At 42.9% G+C, this 14,525-nt stretch overlaps 2 protein-coding genes across 2 annotated transcripts; one reads left to right on the top strand and one right to left on the bottom strand.

The window, feature by feature from the left end:
• Positions 1–2,888: 2,888 nt before the first annotated feature.
• LOC136498104 (probable NAD(P)H-dependent oxidoreductase 1) lies at positions 2,889–4,814 on the bottom strand. The gene is made up of 2 exons (XM_066494043.1): positions 4,032–4,814; positions 2,889–3,364 (listed from the first exon to the last, which is right to left on the bottom strand). The coding sequence occupies exons 1-2, from the start codon at positions 4,746–4,748 to the stop codon at positions 3,140–3,142; spliced, it is 942 nt and encodes a 313-aa protein (XP_066350140.1). The 5' UTR covers positions 4,749–4,814; the 3' UTR covers positions 2,889–3,139.
• A 2,145-nt stretch (positions 4,815–6,959) lies between these two features.
• Positions 6,960–7,961, top strand: LOC136495526 (uncharacterized). Its single transcript, XM_066491434.1, has one exon. It carries the CDS (start codon positions 6,960–6,962, stop codon positions 7,959–7,961), a length of 1,002 nt encoding a protein of 333 aa, XP_066347531.1.
• The last annotated feature ends 6,564 nt before the right edge of the window (positions 7,962–14,525 follow it).

Raw genomic sequence — 14,525 nt, forward strand, 5'->3', positions numbered from 1 at the left:
CAGAGGCACCAAGAGAAACCAATTAGAGAGGCACCAAGTGTGTACTAAATAGTAGGACAATACGTCCAGGTGCGTACTAAAATTAGTGGGATCAATGCAAAAAAAATTTGGGATAATTCTATTTTTGAATTTTTTTGTAATTAAGGGTAGAACGGTAAATTTATAATAGAAAAATAATGTTTAAATAGTATAGAGATAATTGAAGTAGTATAGTTTGTCACGTGTATTTCTCAAATTCCGGCCACGCCAACCCTAGCACTCTCTCTGCTCTGTGCTGCGGCGGCGCCGGCTGCCAGAGCGAGGGCGAGGGCGAGGCAGAGTTACGGCAGCCAGGGCAGGCGATCCCTCCTCACCAGTCCCCCACGTAGATCTGGAGAAGGCGGTGGAGGAGGCGAGATCCCCATCCGCGGCGGCGGCGGCCGTCCCCACTGCCGAGAGGGTGCGGGAGGCGAGGTGGGCTCATCAGTGGACGCGGCGGTCTGAGGTGGCGAAGCTGGAGAGCGGGCTCGCCAAGGTGTGCGTATCCGCCCCGCCCAATAAGAGGCGGCGGCTTCACCATCCCCGACTCCTGCTCCATGTGCCGCTCCCCTTCCCGTGGTCCGCGCCCACCTTGGCCCGCTCCGCCACCCCGCTCGCAGCAGCCATGGCGGGCCTCAATGACACCGGGGGCAAGGTGGAGGAGGACCTCAACGACCTCCCCTGCTACACCTACCGCAAGTCACTCTCACTCCCCTTCCGCATCGGCCTTTGGAACTGGTCCGTGTCCGCCCCTTGCTCCCTCCCTCCCCTTCCATGTCTCTCTGCATCTCTGCAGATTTGTTCAGAAAGTCTGTGCTTTGTTGGTTCTCATGTCCGATATGATGCAAAAGTTTCAACTTTGGTAGTGATCAGTGCTCCTAATTTGTGTGGGAATCATGCGCTTCTGAATCCTGGATCGATGGATGTTGTTTCTTCAGATTGAGGTTTCTGGAGTCAGTTTGCTGTTTTACATGTTCATGATGTATATCGCTTGTTTTCCTGGTAAAAAATGGTTGTATGAATTGGTTCTCTGCTTGTTTACAGAAATAGTATATTATTTTTATTCTCTACTACTGTTAATGATTCAGTGCTCAAAATTTAATCCATTTTTATTTGTTGATGATTTATGAAACTGCTATGTCAAAATACAAAAGGTATCATGGATCCTAGCGCAACCACATGCAACAAGTTCGGAAATCCACGAAGAAAATGATGGCAACATAAAGAAAGAGAAAGAGCAAGCCAAAGTTGACTCTATGATTAAGTAGGCAGGGGAACAAACGGATGAGGAGTTGGAGAATGAGTGCTCAAAATTGAAGTCCCTGATTGAGTCCTTGATCCAACAAGAGGAGGTCTATGCCAACATGAATGTAGAGGTAACTACAGTACGCTACTAATTCATATTTTGCATTATATAGATAGCCATATAAACGTCTCGAATGTTTGCACTTTCAAGTACAAGATGGGATCTACATACCACAGAGATACATAGGAAAGCCTTGACGAGACCATGGGATTTTCTCCTTCAAAGAGCGAGGCGGTGGCGCTTAGGGCTAGTGCGAGGGTAGGGCAGCCTCGCGTCCTTCGCGCTCGCCACGTGCGGGTTCCTCGAGTCTCCGTGCCACGTGCGGGTCGTGGACGAGGGATGATAGGGAGGGGGAGGCGCAATTACCATACTAACCTTCGACGCAAAAAAAAATTAATTAGAGCTAATAACATGCTACGAACCGAGAAGTACCCCCAACCATGATAAAAGATCTCCGGTCCCTCCATCCCAAATTATGTCATTTTAACTTTGTTAGATAGTCCAAGTATCTTAAGTTTGACCAAATTTATATAATAAAAATAATAACATTTATGATACCAAATAAGTATAATTAGATTCTTTATTAATTATATTTTTATAGTATACCTGTTTGATGTCATAATCTTTGTAATTCTCTTTATAATTTTGGTAAAACTTAATATAATTTGACTCTTCAAAAAAAAATTGAATGACTTATAATGTGAACGGAGGGAGTAGTAGATACGTGAGACGCCCACAGGTTGTCTCGTCCCTCCAAACACGTTTGATCCAACAAGGATGACAGCGGCGGCGACAGCACAAGATGGTGGCGACGGCTGCGATTTGACTCGCTAGTGGTCCTTTTTAATTTTCTCGAGGATGGCTCGCTAGTGATCCTCGACCTCGTGCGTCGTCCCAACGTGTGAAGAGAGGAAAATGCACTGGGCTTGTTTTAACCTATGAACGTGGCCCTCCAAACTTGCTCAGCCCAATACGGCTAGGGTGGTACAGCCCACGAAAGTTCAACAACACTCGCACGAAGGATGAGCCTCCACTCCACACATCCCCAGTTGCTGGTCCATCGTTCGATGCAGATGGCCTGTACGAGTCAATACGCCGTTAATTGGCAACCGATGTCAGCGCACATTACGGCAAACACATGTTTAGCAGGCCAGTAAATCAATAATACTAGTTCTTGTTCTTCCCTTCTTCTAATTGCGACAAAAGCTTGGTAATGCTCTTCATCAGAGAGTAATTCAACAGAGAGATCGGTCTGTGACGACTGTGATCATCCACAGCTTCAGGGTTGGATTTCTTTACGATTAGAGCGATAAGTGAAGAATTTAGGCTGCTTATGTCCATAGAAGTATCGAAGAAGTCTTGAATCAGTCTTATAAAATCCTGCTTAATTAATGATGGGCCAACACTTCTTTGATAAAGAGTTCATTGAAGCCATCTCCTGGTGCATGGTAGTTTGGCATGCCTTTTATCAACATCAATGTGAAATATTTAGGTAGTATAACATTCTCAAATATGTGGAAGTTAATCTTAACCACTAGCAGCACCATCACACCCAACCTAAAAGTGTAACATAATGACATGCAAGGCAATTGTCCAGCACCAACTGTAGTCCACACTCATTCAGACTGCAAACACATTGCTGGAAACATATATGATATGGAGAGAGTATGTGAAACTAAAAAATTAGAAGATATTTCCCCAAACAGCAAGCAACAACGATGCTGGACAAACAATAGATACATAGCTACATGGTATTTTTGGTAGAAATATAAAATTTGATAGCTCGATACAAATATTGATTCCGAACATAGTTTCTCATATCTCTCCGTCCCATAGCTCCTCCAAGCTCTTGTATGGCCCGTCCGGTGACAAAAAGAACTCCCCATGACACGCTCTCCTCTGTGGAATCCCCATGATCTTCTCCTTGTCGTCGTCGGTCAACTCCCAATCGAAAAGCTCCATGTTTTGCTTCAACCTCTCCTTGTTAAAGCTCCTCGCCACAAAGCACAACCCTTGCTCATGCAGCCACCTCAATGCCACCTATAAATGTATAAAGAAGTTATAAATAGGTCACAGCCCACAGTGCTACAACGTTCGAAATCTTAGTTATTCCAACAAACACAATTTTGTCTTTTTTCTAAATAAAGAAGTTATAAACTAGGAGGAAGGAGTAACACAGTACCTTGTCTTTACCCAAATTAAACAGCTTATCTTCAATTCAAAAAAGAATTTATCTTGATTATCCACGGATCAAATTAGAAATGCTTCTTCTTTATGTGTATATAACCAGTACAGGGCCACCTCTTTTGATTCTTCAAAAGGAAGAGTTGTGGTACTATTTACACAAACGATAGGCGCTGAATAATTCATTAGGTCAGAAACCCACATCATTGGATAATAACTATTTTGAGTTTTGCATCATTCCTAAACCAACGTCCCAATCCAAAAACCATAAGATAGTTTTACTTGTCAAGTCACATAAATATAGAAATCATATTCTAAATAGTTAGTTCTTGAGAATAAATTTTATCTAGTTGTTGTTGTAGTTATATGTTTCTCTCTTCTATCATCTACCTATTCTCTCTCTTTATAGTTCTTGCATAGATATAGTTTTCTATTATGTATTTAGTAGATATTATCTACATACAAATAATAAAAAACGAGCCAATCTAATCGTTCCCCCTTTTGCTTTTAAATTTTTATTTACCTGGGCAACCGTCTTGCCTCTCTTGGCGGCGATGTCCTGCAGCACGCCGCTCTCCATGACGGCGTTGGATCCCCACATCGTGCCGATCGCGCCCAGCGGTGAGAAGGCGGTGACGACGACGCCGTTCTTGGCGCACACCTCCCTGACTTTCTCCTGACGCCAGCCGACGTTCAACTCGACCTGGTTCACCGCCGGCGGCACGGCAGCGAAGGCGAGCAGCCGGGACATCTTGGCCGCGGAGAAGTTGCTGACGCCGATGGACCTCGCGAGGCCGAGACGGTGGCACTCCTCCATGGCACGCCAGACGCCCTCCATGTCCAACGGCACGGGCTTCTTGTTCTCGTCGGCGGCGAGGGGCCAGTGGACGAGGAAGAGGTCGAGGTAGTCGAGGCCGAGGCGGGCCAGCGACTCCCGGAGCGCCGGGAGCACGCGGTCCGGGTGCGCGTCGTTCATCCAGAGCTTGGAGGTGACGAAGAGGTCGGCGCGGGTGGCGACGGCCCCCGTGGCGACGGCGTCGGCGACGGCGGCGCCGACCGCGCCCTCCGTACCATATACGGAGGCCGTGTCGATGTGGCGGTAGCCGAGGCGGACGGCGTGGAGGATGGTGGCCGCCAGGTCCTCCGGCGTGCTGGAGGAGCCGGTCCCGAAGCCCAGCACGGGGATCGCGTGGCCCGTGTTGAGCGCCAGGCACGGGATGCTCGCCGACGCGCCGGCCATGGCGTTCTTGGGCAGTTGGGCGGTCAAAGGATGCGTTTGTGTGCTTCTTTGTTTGGGCAGTTGTAAGGTCAAGATTCCTATGTTTACATGGACTCTTCAAGATAATAAGAAAAGTAGTTGGTACGCTTAACGTTTCAAACTAAATCAAAGAATATAATATATATCTATATTAGTTGGTACGCTTACGTTTCAAATCAAATCATAGAATATAATCTATATTTACGTCTATATCTAAGCAAAATTTTATGCTATTTTTTTCATCCAGCCCATTTAAATTAGCCCAAGTGTCAGATCCAGTACCTCTTTACTTGAAGCCCACTCGCTCGCGCGGCCCAATTTTGCCACCAGTCCCAACAGACCTACGCTCACGTCCGGCCCAATCACAGCCCACTCCAGCAACCAGTCCAAACCCACATGCGCAGGCGGGAAAAAAAACAAAACACACTTTGCCACATGAGACCTTCAAACTTTTTTACGGGAAATCACCACACTACACAATTTGACGTGATGTCCAATGAACCTTTTTTTTATTTAGCATTGTAGAGACCTTCAAACTTTTTTACGGGAAATCACCCTTATGGTTAGCAAGACAAAAAAAGATAAATAAAACTATAAACATGTGGTATTATTATATGATGAAATCACCCTTATGGTTGGCAAGACAAAAAGATAAATAAAATTATAAACATGTGGTATTTCATATATTATATGAAATAATGTTAAAATTGGTCGATGCTAGTTTACTTTAGATATAACGCAACGGACTCTAAGACATATGTTCTAGCTCCTGAGTCTATACGAAAAGAAGAGAAGGAAAATCGGCATAAGCTCTAAATCCAATCGAAGAGGAGCTGGAAATCAAATAAAAAAATAACATAAGATTTCTCTGCACTATTCTCAATTTTAGAATATACTCAAATCAAAATTGTTTAAAGCATTGGGGTCCAAAGAAACAAATGTTTGAAAATAGCAATCGAACTTATCTTTCGCTCCTATCAATAAAAAAACCAACATCCCCTCAGGCAATATATCACAAATATAATTTAATAGAAAAAAATACAAACCGACTATCATGTCAGGTGGTTAGATCTGTAACAAAATTGACAAATCAATTTGTCACGTCAATATATCTGCAACAAATTTTACAAATCAATTTGTTAGGGAATTAGATATGCAATGAATTTGATTTCTACCTTAAAAAACTAGATCGTACTAAACATGGTAGCAATGCAACAAATACACATAGAAGTATATTCTTTTTTTTTTGAGGAAGTGTGTACTTTGGTGCAATTTGATAAATAGATGGCGTGTTTGAGATAGAAATTATAACAAAAGCTGAACGATTCTGTTGCAACATAAGAATACGTTTACTTTTTAATATTAAATAAAGGAGGATATTTCTTGTCTAACAATTCTCACAACCATCTATAGGGATCTGACGAACTGAATCTCTCTTGTGACTACTGAGTTAGAGTGACATGTTCAAACATTGTACTGAGTTCCATTTCAAAATGAATTGGATTACGGAGTGTTTTCATAGTCTATCACTCTATCATGTACCATACAAATTAGGGTAGCATGTGACCAGAGACATAGTACAAAGTCCGATTCCAAAGTGAATTCAAACACACAACAAGCTCTCGTTGCAATGCATGGCCATATTTCCAAGTAAAGAGACAAAATTTCTGCCGTACTTTTTTTACGCCTCTTCGTATGCTCTAATATTCTTGTATATCTTTTCCCGTTTATGTCTAGGTTCTATCCGTATTCCTGGTTCCATCCGTATTCTTTTTTTCCATAACAGTACACCACCACGTTAACCGTATCTGCTTCGAGTCTGCGTTCTGCCCGTCCACCTCCCTTACTGTGAGAAATCCGGCCCAAACCTGATCCGTCAAAGTAGCAAAGCGTCAGTGTGATTGCAAAATTCTGTGTCTCCAGGAAACAAAACGAGAGCTTTTTGATACAAATTATATTTCAAAGTTCTGTCCTCGCTCTCTGAATCAGTTTGCATTTCAGCATTCTTTTGGGTGCCTCAGGGGGCATTCGTACAGTCCGGTTTGATAGTTTTTTTCTGGCGAGGTCGTCCACTCGACTAGTTTCATCCTCACTCTAAAGTTTACATGCAGATTGTCAAGTAAAACTTTTTATGTTTCCAATGTCTATGGCCCTGCTCACAGCCAAGATAAGCAAGATTTTGTCTACTGGCTGATGGATTTGGATGCTGCAAACTTTGAAGAGTGGATTCTTTTGGGGGATTTTAATTTGATTAGATCTTCAGATAATAGAAATATGCCTGGTGGATGTTCTTCAGAAATGTTGATGTTCAATAATCTGATCAGCTTTAGAGGCTGGATTGACTTACCTTTTCAAGGCCGTGCATTCACCTGGAGCAACATGCAAGATCCTCCTCTGTTGGTGAAATTAGATTGGGTTTTCTGTACTGCAGCATGGTTGCTAGCTTTTCCCAACAGCATGGTGTATCCTTTCGCTAGACCAGTGTCTGACCATGTCCCATATGTGCTTCAAATCAAAACTGCTGTCCCTAAAGCTCAGGTTTTTCGCTTTAAGAATTTTTGGCTGGAGTTCTCCTCCTTTTTGCCCCTGGTTAATAATCTCTGGAATATGGCGCCCTACTTCATTCAGCCAGCTAAGAATTTAACTGCTAAGCTGAAATTTGTCAGGCAAGGGATTAGAAAATGGAGCGAGAAAATTTACAACCTGCAGCAACTTATAGAAAATTGCAGCTGGGTCCTGGCACTTCTTGATGGTCTAGAAGAGCAGAGAAATCTCAGTCAGCTTGAATTAAATTTCAGATCTTTAGTGTGCAAACACATTGCATTCCTCCTAGAAGCAAAAAGAATTTTTTGGAAGCAACGCAGTACAGCTAGATGGGTTACTTTGGGAGATGAAAACACCAAATTTTTTCATGCCTTTGCCACCAGAAATTATAGAAGAAATTATATTGCTACTCTCAAGGTGGATGAGAACACTCTGGTTTCTGAGCATGATCTCAAAGTTGGAATTTTGTTGGCCACTTTTCAGGACAGATTAGGCTGCTCAGAGTTTACCAATATTTCTTATGATGATCTTGGCTCCTTCATCCAGCCAATTCTCCTGCCTGTTCTTGATGATCCGTTCTCTGATGAGGAAATTCTTATGGCAGTCAAGGCTATGCCCCCAGACCATGCTCCTGGTCCAGATGGCTTTTAATGGCCTGTTTTACAAAAGGTGTTGTAACTTAATCTCCCCATTGTTCACAAACTTGTGTGATCACTTTTTGTTAAACCTAAAACAGGATCTCTAGGCATAAATCTAGCATGTCTACTTGCACTGTGAATAAACCGTGAGTCCTAGAATCATCTACTAGTACTAGATTAGAGATAGAATGAGAGAGAGGGGGGGTGAAGGGGTGCAAACCATCGGCCTCCTTGGATGAAGATGGGCTCGCCATCTTAGTGCTTGGCGATAACCCGGTGGTGGTGCAGTAGCGGTGTCGTCTGGGGTCGGTGTAGAGGTCATAGGGCAGCCCGCCGTCATAGCAGTCCTCCGGCGTGATGCAGAGGCGGTGGCGGCGCTTCCCATCGCTGGCAGCACCCCCTCTGTGATCGGTTAGGGTTTAGGACTGTAGGTGGGTGCTAGGCGGATCAGGCGAACCTCGTGCTCAGCGCCCCGGCCCCCACCTCCTATTTATGGCGCTGTGCGATGGGGCCCACCAACCATATTAGGGTTGGGCACACCCCATTAGGGCGCAGATCCAAGGGCCCAATAGGCCAGGTGGAGATCAACTAGCATTCTGCCCCTTGATCTCACTTATAACTTAAACTTAATTTACTTACTTTCTCTTATTCCCATTCCATCACAGATCAGTGTATAGAGCGTGCCTCATCGTCACGGTCTCTTGCCATTAGATTAAACAGCTACAATGCACCTCTCTGTTTTCAAAACAGATTCGTAACTAGGCCCTTATTGTCAAGAAATCATAGGCTTTCCCTTAAACCCATGCCGGCTGCGTGTTCTCTGAACACACTGGGTGGTAAGCCTTTTGTAAGCAGATCCGCGAGCATCTTTTCTGTTCACAACATAATACAAACTGCTTATTATTGTGATCAAGACTAATTATATGATCCCCGACTTTATCTTTCACAACATAATACTTTTTGTCAATGTGTTTGGCAGCACCACTTGACTTATTATTGTGAGCGTAACACACTGCTGGATTATTATCGCAGTATAACTTGAGTGGTTTATGTACGTCGTCTACCACTTTCAACCCGGGAATGAATTTCTTCTGCCAATTCACCTGCCCCGTGGCCTCATAACATGCTACAAACTCGGCATACATTGTGAACGATGTAGTGACGGTTTGCTTTGAGCTTTTCCTCGATATAGCTCCTCCTGCGAGAGTGAATATGTATCCTGACGTGGACTTTCTTTCATCTCCCGCATAATCAGAATCTGTATACCCCACTATGTGTAGGGAATCAGATCTTCTGTACATTAACATGAGACCCTTCGTACCTTGCAGGTAACGCAAAACTTTCTTTACTAATTTCTAGCGTTCTATTCCTAGATTACTTTGATATCTGCCAAGCAACCCAGTAACATATGCTAAGTCAGGGCGAGTACACACTTGAGCATACTGTAAACTTTCGACAGCTGAACTATATGGAACCACTTTCATTTGATCCATCTCATATTGATTCCTAGGACATTGAAATTCCCTATATCTGTCGCCCTTGACTATGGGAGCAGGTGATGACTTACAATTTTGGATACTGTATTTCTTTAGAACTTTTTCTAAGTATGCCTTTTGTGATAGTCCTAAAACATCATTTTCTCTATCTCGATGAATCTTTATTCCTAGGACGAACGAAGCTTTACCAAGATCCTTTATATCAAACTTTGAGGACAAGAACTTCTTTGTTTCTAGTAGTAGATTAACATCACTGCTAGCGAGCAAGATGTCATCCACATACAAGACTAGGAAAATGTATTTCCCATTCTTAAACTTTGCATAAACGGAATTGCCCTCTACATTTTCTTAAAACCTAAACTTTCTTATTGTACTATCAAACTTCAGATACCACTGTCTTGAAGCTTGCTTTAATCCATAAATGGATTTCTTCAGGCGACATCCCATGCGTTCTTTTCCTTCTATAACAAAACCTTTCGGTTGTGTCATGTAAACATTTTCCTTCAAATCCCCGTTTAGGAACGCCGTCTTTACATCCATCTAATGTAATTCTAAGTCATAATGTGCTACAAGCGTCATTATGATTCTAAAAGAATCCTTATATGAGACTGTAGAAAATGTCTCATTGTAATCTATGCCTTCTTATTGCGTGAAACCTTTCGCCACAAGTCACGCTTTAAACCTTTCTATATTCTCTTTGGAGTCATGTTTAGTTTTGTAGACCCATTTACAGCCTACTGTCTTGGCTCTTTTAGGAATTATTTCTAAGTTCCAAACTCCGTTGGTTTTTATTGATTTCATTTCATCTTCCATGGCTTCAAGCCACTTGGATGAATGAGCGCTTCTCATGACTTCTTCAAATGAGGTGGGATCACCCTCCATTTGAAATTCCTCATATTCATAAACTTCATAATCATCAGGAATGACTGATTTTCTAACTCTTTGAGACCATCTAGGGGCCTCGTTAGATGACGCTTGTTCTATATGAAGCTGTTGTTGCTCTTCCTCATGTGTGACAACGACTTCTTGGGGATCCTGAAAGACATGTTCCTCATGCTCATTCATTGTTGCCACCGGAGAACTAACAACATGTGCTGTTTCTACAGTGTCTTGCATTGTTGGTACAACAACAATAGGTAGCGTGAAAAATGGTTCATAAACCATAGGAGTGGGCACATATACCCGCTTGTCTTCAAAACTTATTTCCCGCGCTACCATGCTCCCCCTTATCATATCTCCAAGAAGACAACATGTCTTATTTCTACAAACTTCGTTTGTCTATTAGGACAATAGAAGCGATAACCTTTTGACTTTCCTAGATAGTCAATGAAATGGCAACTGACTGTCTTGGAGTCCCGCTTCCCTATGTTTGGGTTAAATACTTTTACCTCAGCAGGACAACCCCACACGCGTAAATAGTTTAGTGAGGGTTCCTTTCCTGTCCACAACTCATACGGTGTTTTGGGCACCGACTTACTTGGCACTCGATTAAGAATATGAATGACAGTTTTTAACGCCTCTATCCATAAATTTATTGGTAAGGTAGAGTAACTTATCATGCTTCTCACCATATCCATTAAGGTACGGTTATGAGCTACTCCATTCTGTTGAGGCTCGCCCGATATAGAATACTGGGCTACTATGTCATTTTCCTGTAAGTACCTTGCAAAAGGTCTAGAAACTTGGCCATATGGGGTGTGTCGACCATAGTACTCCCCCCGCGGTCAGACCTTACTACCTTAATCTTTAAGTTGTGCTGATTTTCTACTTTAGCCTTGAATATTTTAAATTTATTCAATGCTTCCGATCTTTCTTTAATTAGATAAATATAGCCAAAACGAGAATAGTCATCTGTGAATGTTATAAATGAATCATAACCATCCACACTCTTCACAGGAAAAGGACCACATATGTCTGTGTGGATTATTTCTAAAATTCATGCGCTTCGTTTGACATCTTTCTTTATTTTCTTAACATACTTTCTTTTTATGTAATCTATGCATTGTTGTAAATCTGAAAATTCTAAAGGAGGAATAATTGATTTCTTAATCAATCGCTCTCTTCTCCCCCTCAAAATATGGCCTAAACGACAGTGCCATAATTTTGAAGATACATCATGCACTCTCTTCCGCTTATTTGTTGCTTTCATAGACGAGGAAGCATTCTCATTCTCAGTACTTACATCATTCATATTCTCAGAAAGTGATAATAAATAAACCTTGTCTTGACGGAAGGCAAGACCAACACATTTATTATTATAAACAAATCCGACATTTGCCATTACCAAAATGGTAATCATATCCATTGTCATCTAAATGTGAAATACTTATTAAGTTTCTTCGCAAAAAGGGTACAAATAGAACATCTGAAAGCTTAAGTAGAAAACCATCAACTAATTCTAGAGAAAGATCTCAAATGGCTTCAACTTGAACTTCAACTCTATTTGCTACTTTAGTTCTTCTTTCTCCTCTTTGTAGGGTCCTTCTCGTACGAAATCCCTTTAATGAATTTGCAATATGAACAGTTGCACCTAAATCAATCCACCAAGTTGATTTTGCATAACTTAAATACAGGGATTCATCTATAAATGTAATGAAATCATCACCTCTCTTCAGCAGGTTCTTTAGAAAGTCTGGATAGTCCCTCTGGTAGTGTCCATGCTTCTTGCACCATTTGCACTGTTCCTTTTCAACTTAGCGTTATTGAAGTTCTTTTTTTTTTGTCCTTGACAAGGTTAGTAGAGTCACTCTATAAGGATTTCAGCCTTTCCTCTTCTTGAACACACATTGTGATGAGCTTTTCTATGTCCTACTGTCGGGCTGCATGTTGTAGTTAACAACAAAGGTTTCATATTCTTTTGACAAGGAAGCAAAAACCAAATGAATCAGGAACTCATCCTTGAGTCCTAAATCCATTGGCTTCAGCTTCGAAGTTGTGTTGCTCATCTTCAATATGTGCTCTCTTATACCGCCACCAGTATATTTTTCATTGAACAATTTCTTGATCAATGTACTAGCATAAGCCTTTGAAGAGCTAGTAAACTGACTCTCCACCTTCTTAAGGTACTCAGTGGCGGTATCACAGTCTGGGATAGACCCCCTTATAACATCTGAGATTGTGGACTTAGCCACCATCAAGCACTTATGGTTTGATATGTCCTATTTCTTATGCTCAAGATTATACTTCATGCGCACTTCTGTATGATCTCACTGTCGAGGAGTGAAATCAGCATCTGACTCATTTTCTTGCCTCACCGGGTCCACTGACTCAGTAGGACACGGGGAGGTGAGCGCTAAGTCATTCTTGGACAGCGCTAGTGCGAGCTCATACTTCTCTCACCATACCCTGTAATTGCCCCATTCTAGAGGAGGTATGTACGAGATGAATGCCATTGGGTTGAGTCCTGAAAAACATCGTTAGAGATAGTTAGAAAATATATCATTATAATTGCATGCTTTAATTTAACGTTGGTCAAAATTAAAACAAACAATATTCTTATACACTAATTCTATATCATCGTTGGGCAAAAATAGAATTAATGCATGAAAAACTGATGATTAAACATTATAATATTGCTATTATCAACGTTAGTCAGAAAAAATAACAATATTATAATTTACTGATTAAAATTGACTATTCTTTAAATTAAATTCTCCCGTCAGTTCGAATTTAATTAGAAGATGATTAACTTTAACATTGCAGCGGAAACAAGAAAAAAATCATTATTTATTTTTGAGAAACATTAAACTTTTATCAACTATTCTATGAAAAATTATTCTGTTGGTTCAAATTTTAATAGACATATTAAACTAGACAAAATTCATCGAAATCTGCTTCTGAAAAATAAATAAACTTTAAACTTTATTTACTGTTTATTCTGGCCCGGCCTGCAGCAACAGTAACCGGCCCATCAACAACAATGCCGGCCTGCTGCAGCAGCCCCCACGCGCGCTCGCGGCACCTCCCTGCGCCCAGGCCGCAACCTGGGCCTGGGCCAGCAAAGTCACCCGCCGCGCTTGCCCGCCTGGGCCGATTTCAGCCTAATGACATTCCAGTCATCGGATCAGATCTGACGGTCGTCCGTGCACGTCGCTCGATCAAAACGGCGACGACAGCTGCTCCCCTGAAACCCTAACGCCATTCTTTTCTTTCCTCTCTCTCTCTTCGCCGCGCTCCTTTCTTCTCCCCTCAGCGCAGCAGTAGCGAGCGACCGAGCGAAAGCCGAGAGGAGATGGCGCCGTCGCTAGCCCCCTCGCCGGCGCTCGCGCTCCCCAGCAGGTGAGAGCGCTGCCGTCGAGCGGCCTAGCCGTGGCGCCCTTGGCCAGAGCTCACGCAAGCCCAAGAAGCAGCGGCGGCTCGGCTTCTCCCCGCTCGCCGACGAGGCGGCGGTGGAGCTCCTTCCCGCGCGCCGGTAGGAGACAACTCACGCGACGGCGGTGGTGATGTAGAGGCGGTGGCGGCGCTTCCTGTTGCTGGCAGCGCCCCCTCTGTGATCGGTTAGGGTTTAGGACTGTAGGTGGGGTGCTAGGCGGCTCAGGCGAACCTCGTGCTCGCCGCCCCAGCCCCACCTCCTATTTATGGCGTTGTACGACGGGGGCCCACCAATCATATTATGGTTGGGCGCCCCCGATCAAGATGCAGATCCAAGGGTGGGCCTATTGGTGGAGATCAACTAACACTTTTATCAGGGCAATGTCAATTTGCAGTCCATCAATAGTTCGTTTATCACTTTAATTCCAAAGAAGCAAGACCCAGAGACTGTTAATGATTTGAGGCCCATTTCACTTTTAAATTGCTCTATGAAATTGCTGACTAAAATGTTGGTTAATAGACAGCAGTCCGTAATCACACAAGTGGTTCACACCAATCAATTTGGCTTCATCAAAGGGAGGACAATTCAGGATTGTTTGGTGTGGGCCTTTCAATTTCTGCATATATGTCATCAGTCCAAGAAAGAGATGATTATTCTCAAGCTCGATTTTGAGAAAGCGTTTGATAAGGTGGAATATCAGGCTATTTTACAAATGTTGTTTGTCAAAGGCTTTTCACAGAGATGGTAAGCTGGATTTTCCAAGTTCTAT

This window comes from Miscanthus floridulus, chromosome 12, assembly GCF_019320115.1.
Source record: "Miscanthus floridulus cultivar M001 chromosome 12, ASM1932011v1, whole genome shotgun sequence".
Taxonomy (NCBI): Eukaryota; Viridiplantae; Streptophyta; class Magnoliopsida; order Poales; family Poaceae; genus Miscanthus; species Miscanthus floridulus.

What these genes read in the sequence shown, in the direction of transcription:
- LOC136498104 (XM_066494043.1), bottom strand. Translation starts at nt 4,748, where the DNA reads ATGGCCGGCGCGTCGGCGAGCATCCCGTGCCTGGCGCTCAACACGGGC. An exon ending in GAGGCAAGACGGTTGCCCAG is followed by an intron (nt 3,365 to 4,031) that starts GTAAATAAAAAT and finishes ATACATTTATAG; the next exon opens with GTGGCATTGAGGTGGCTGCA.
- LOC136495526 (XM_066491434.1), top strand. Translation starts at nt 6,960, where the DNA reads ATGGATTTGGATGCTGCAAACTTTGAAGAGTGGATTCTTTTGGGGGAT.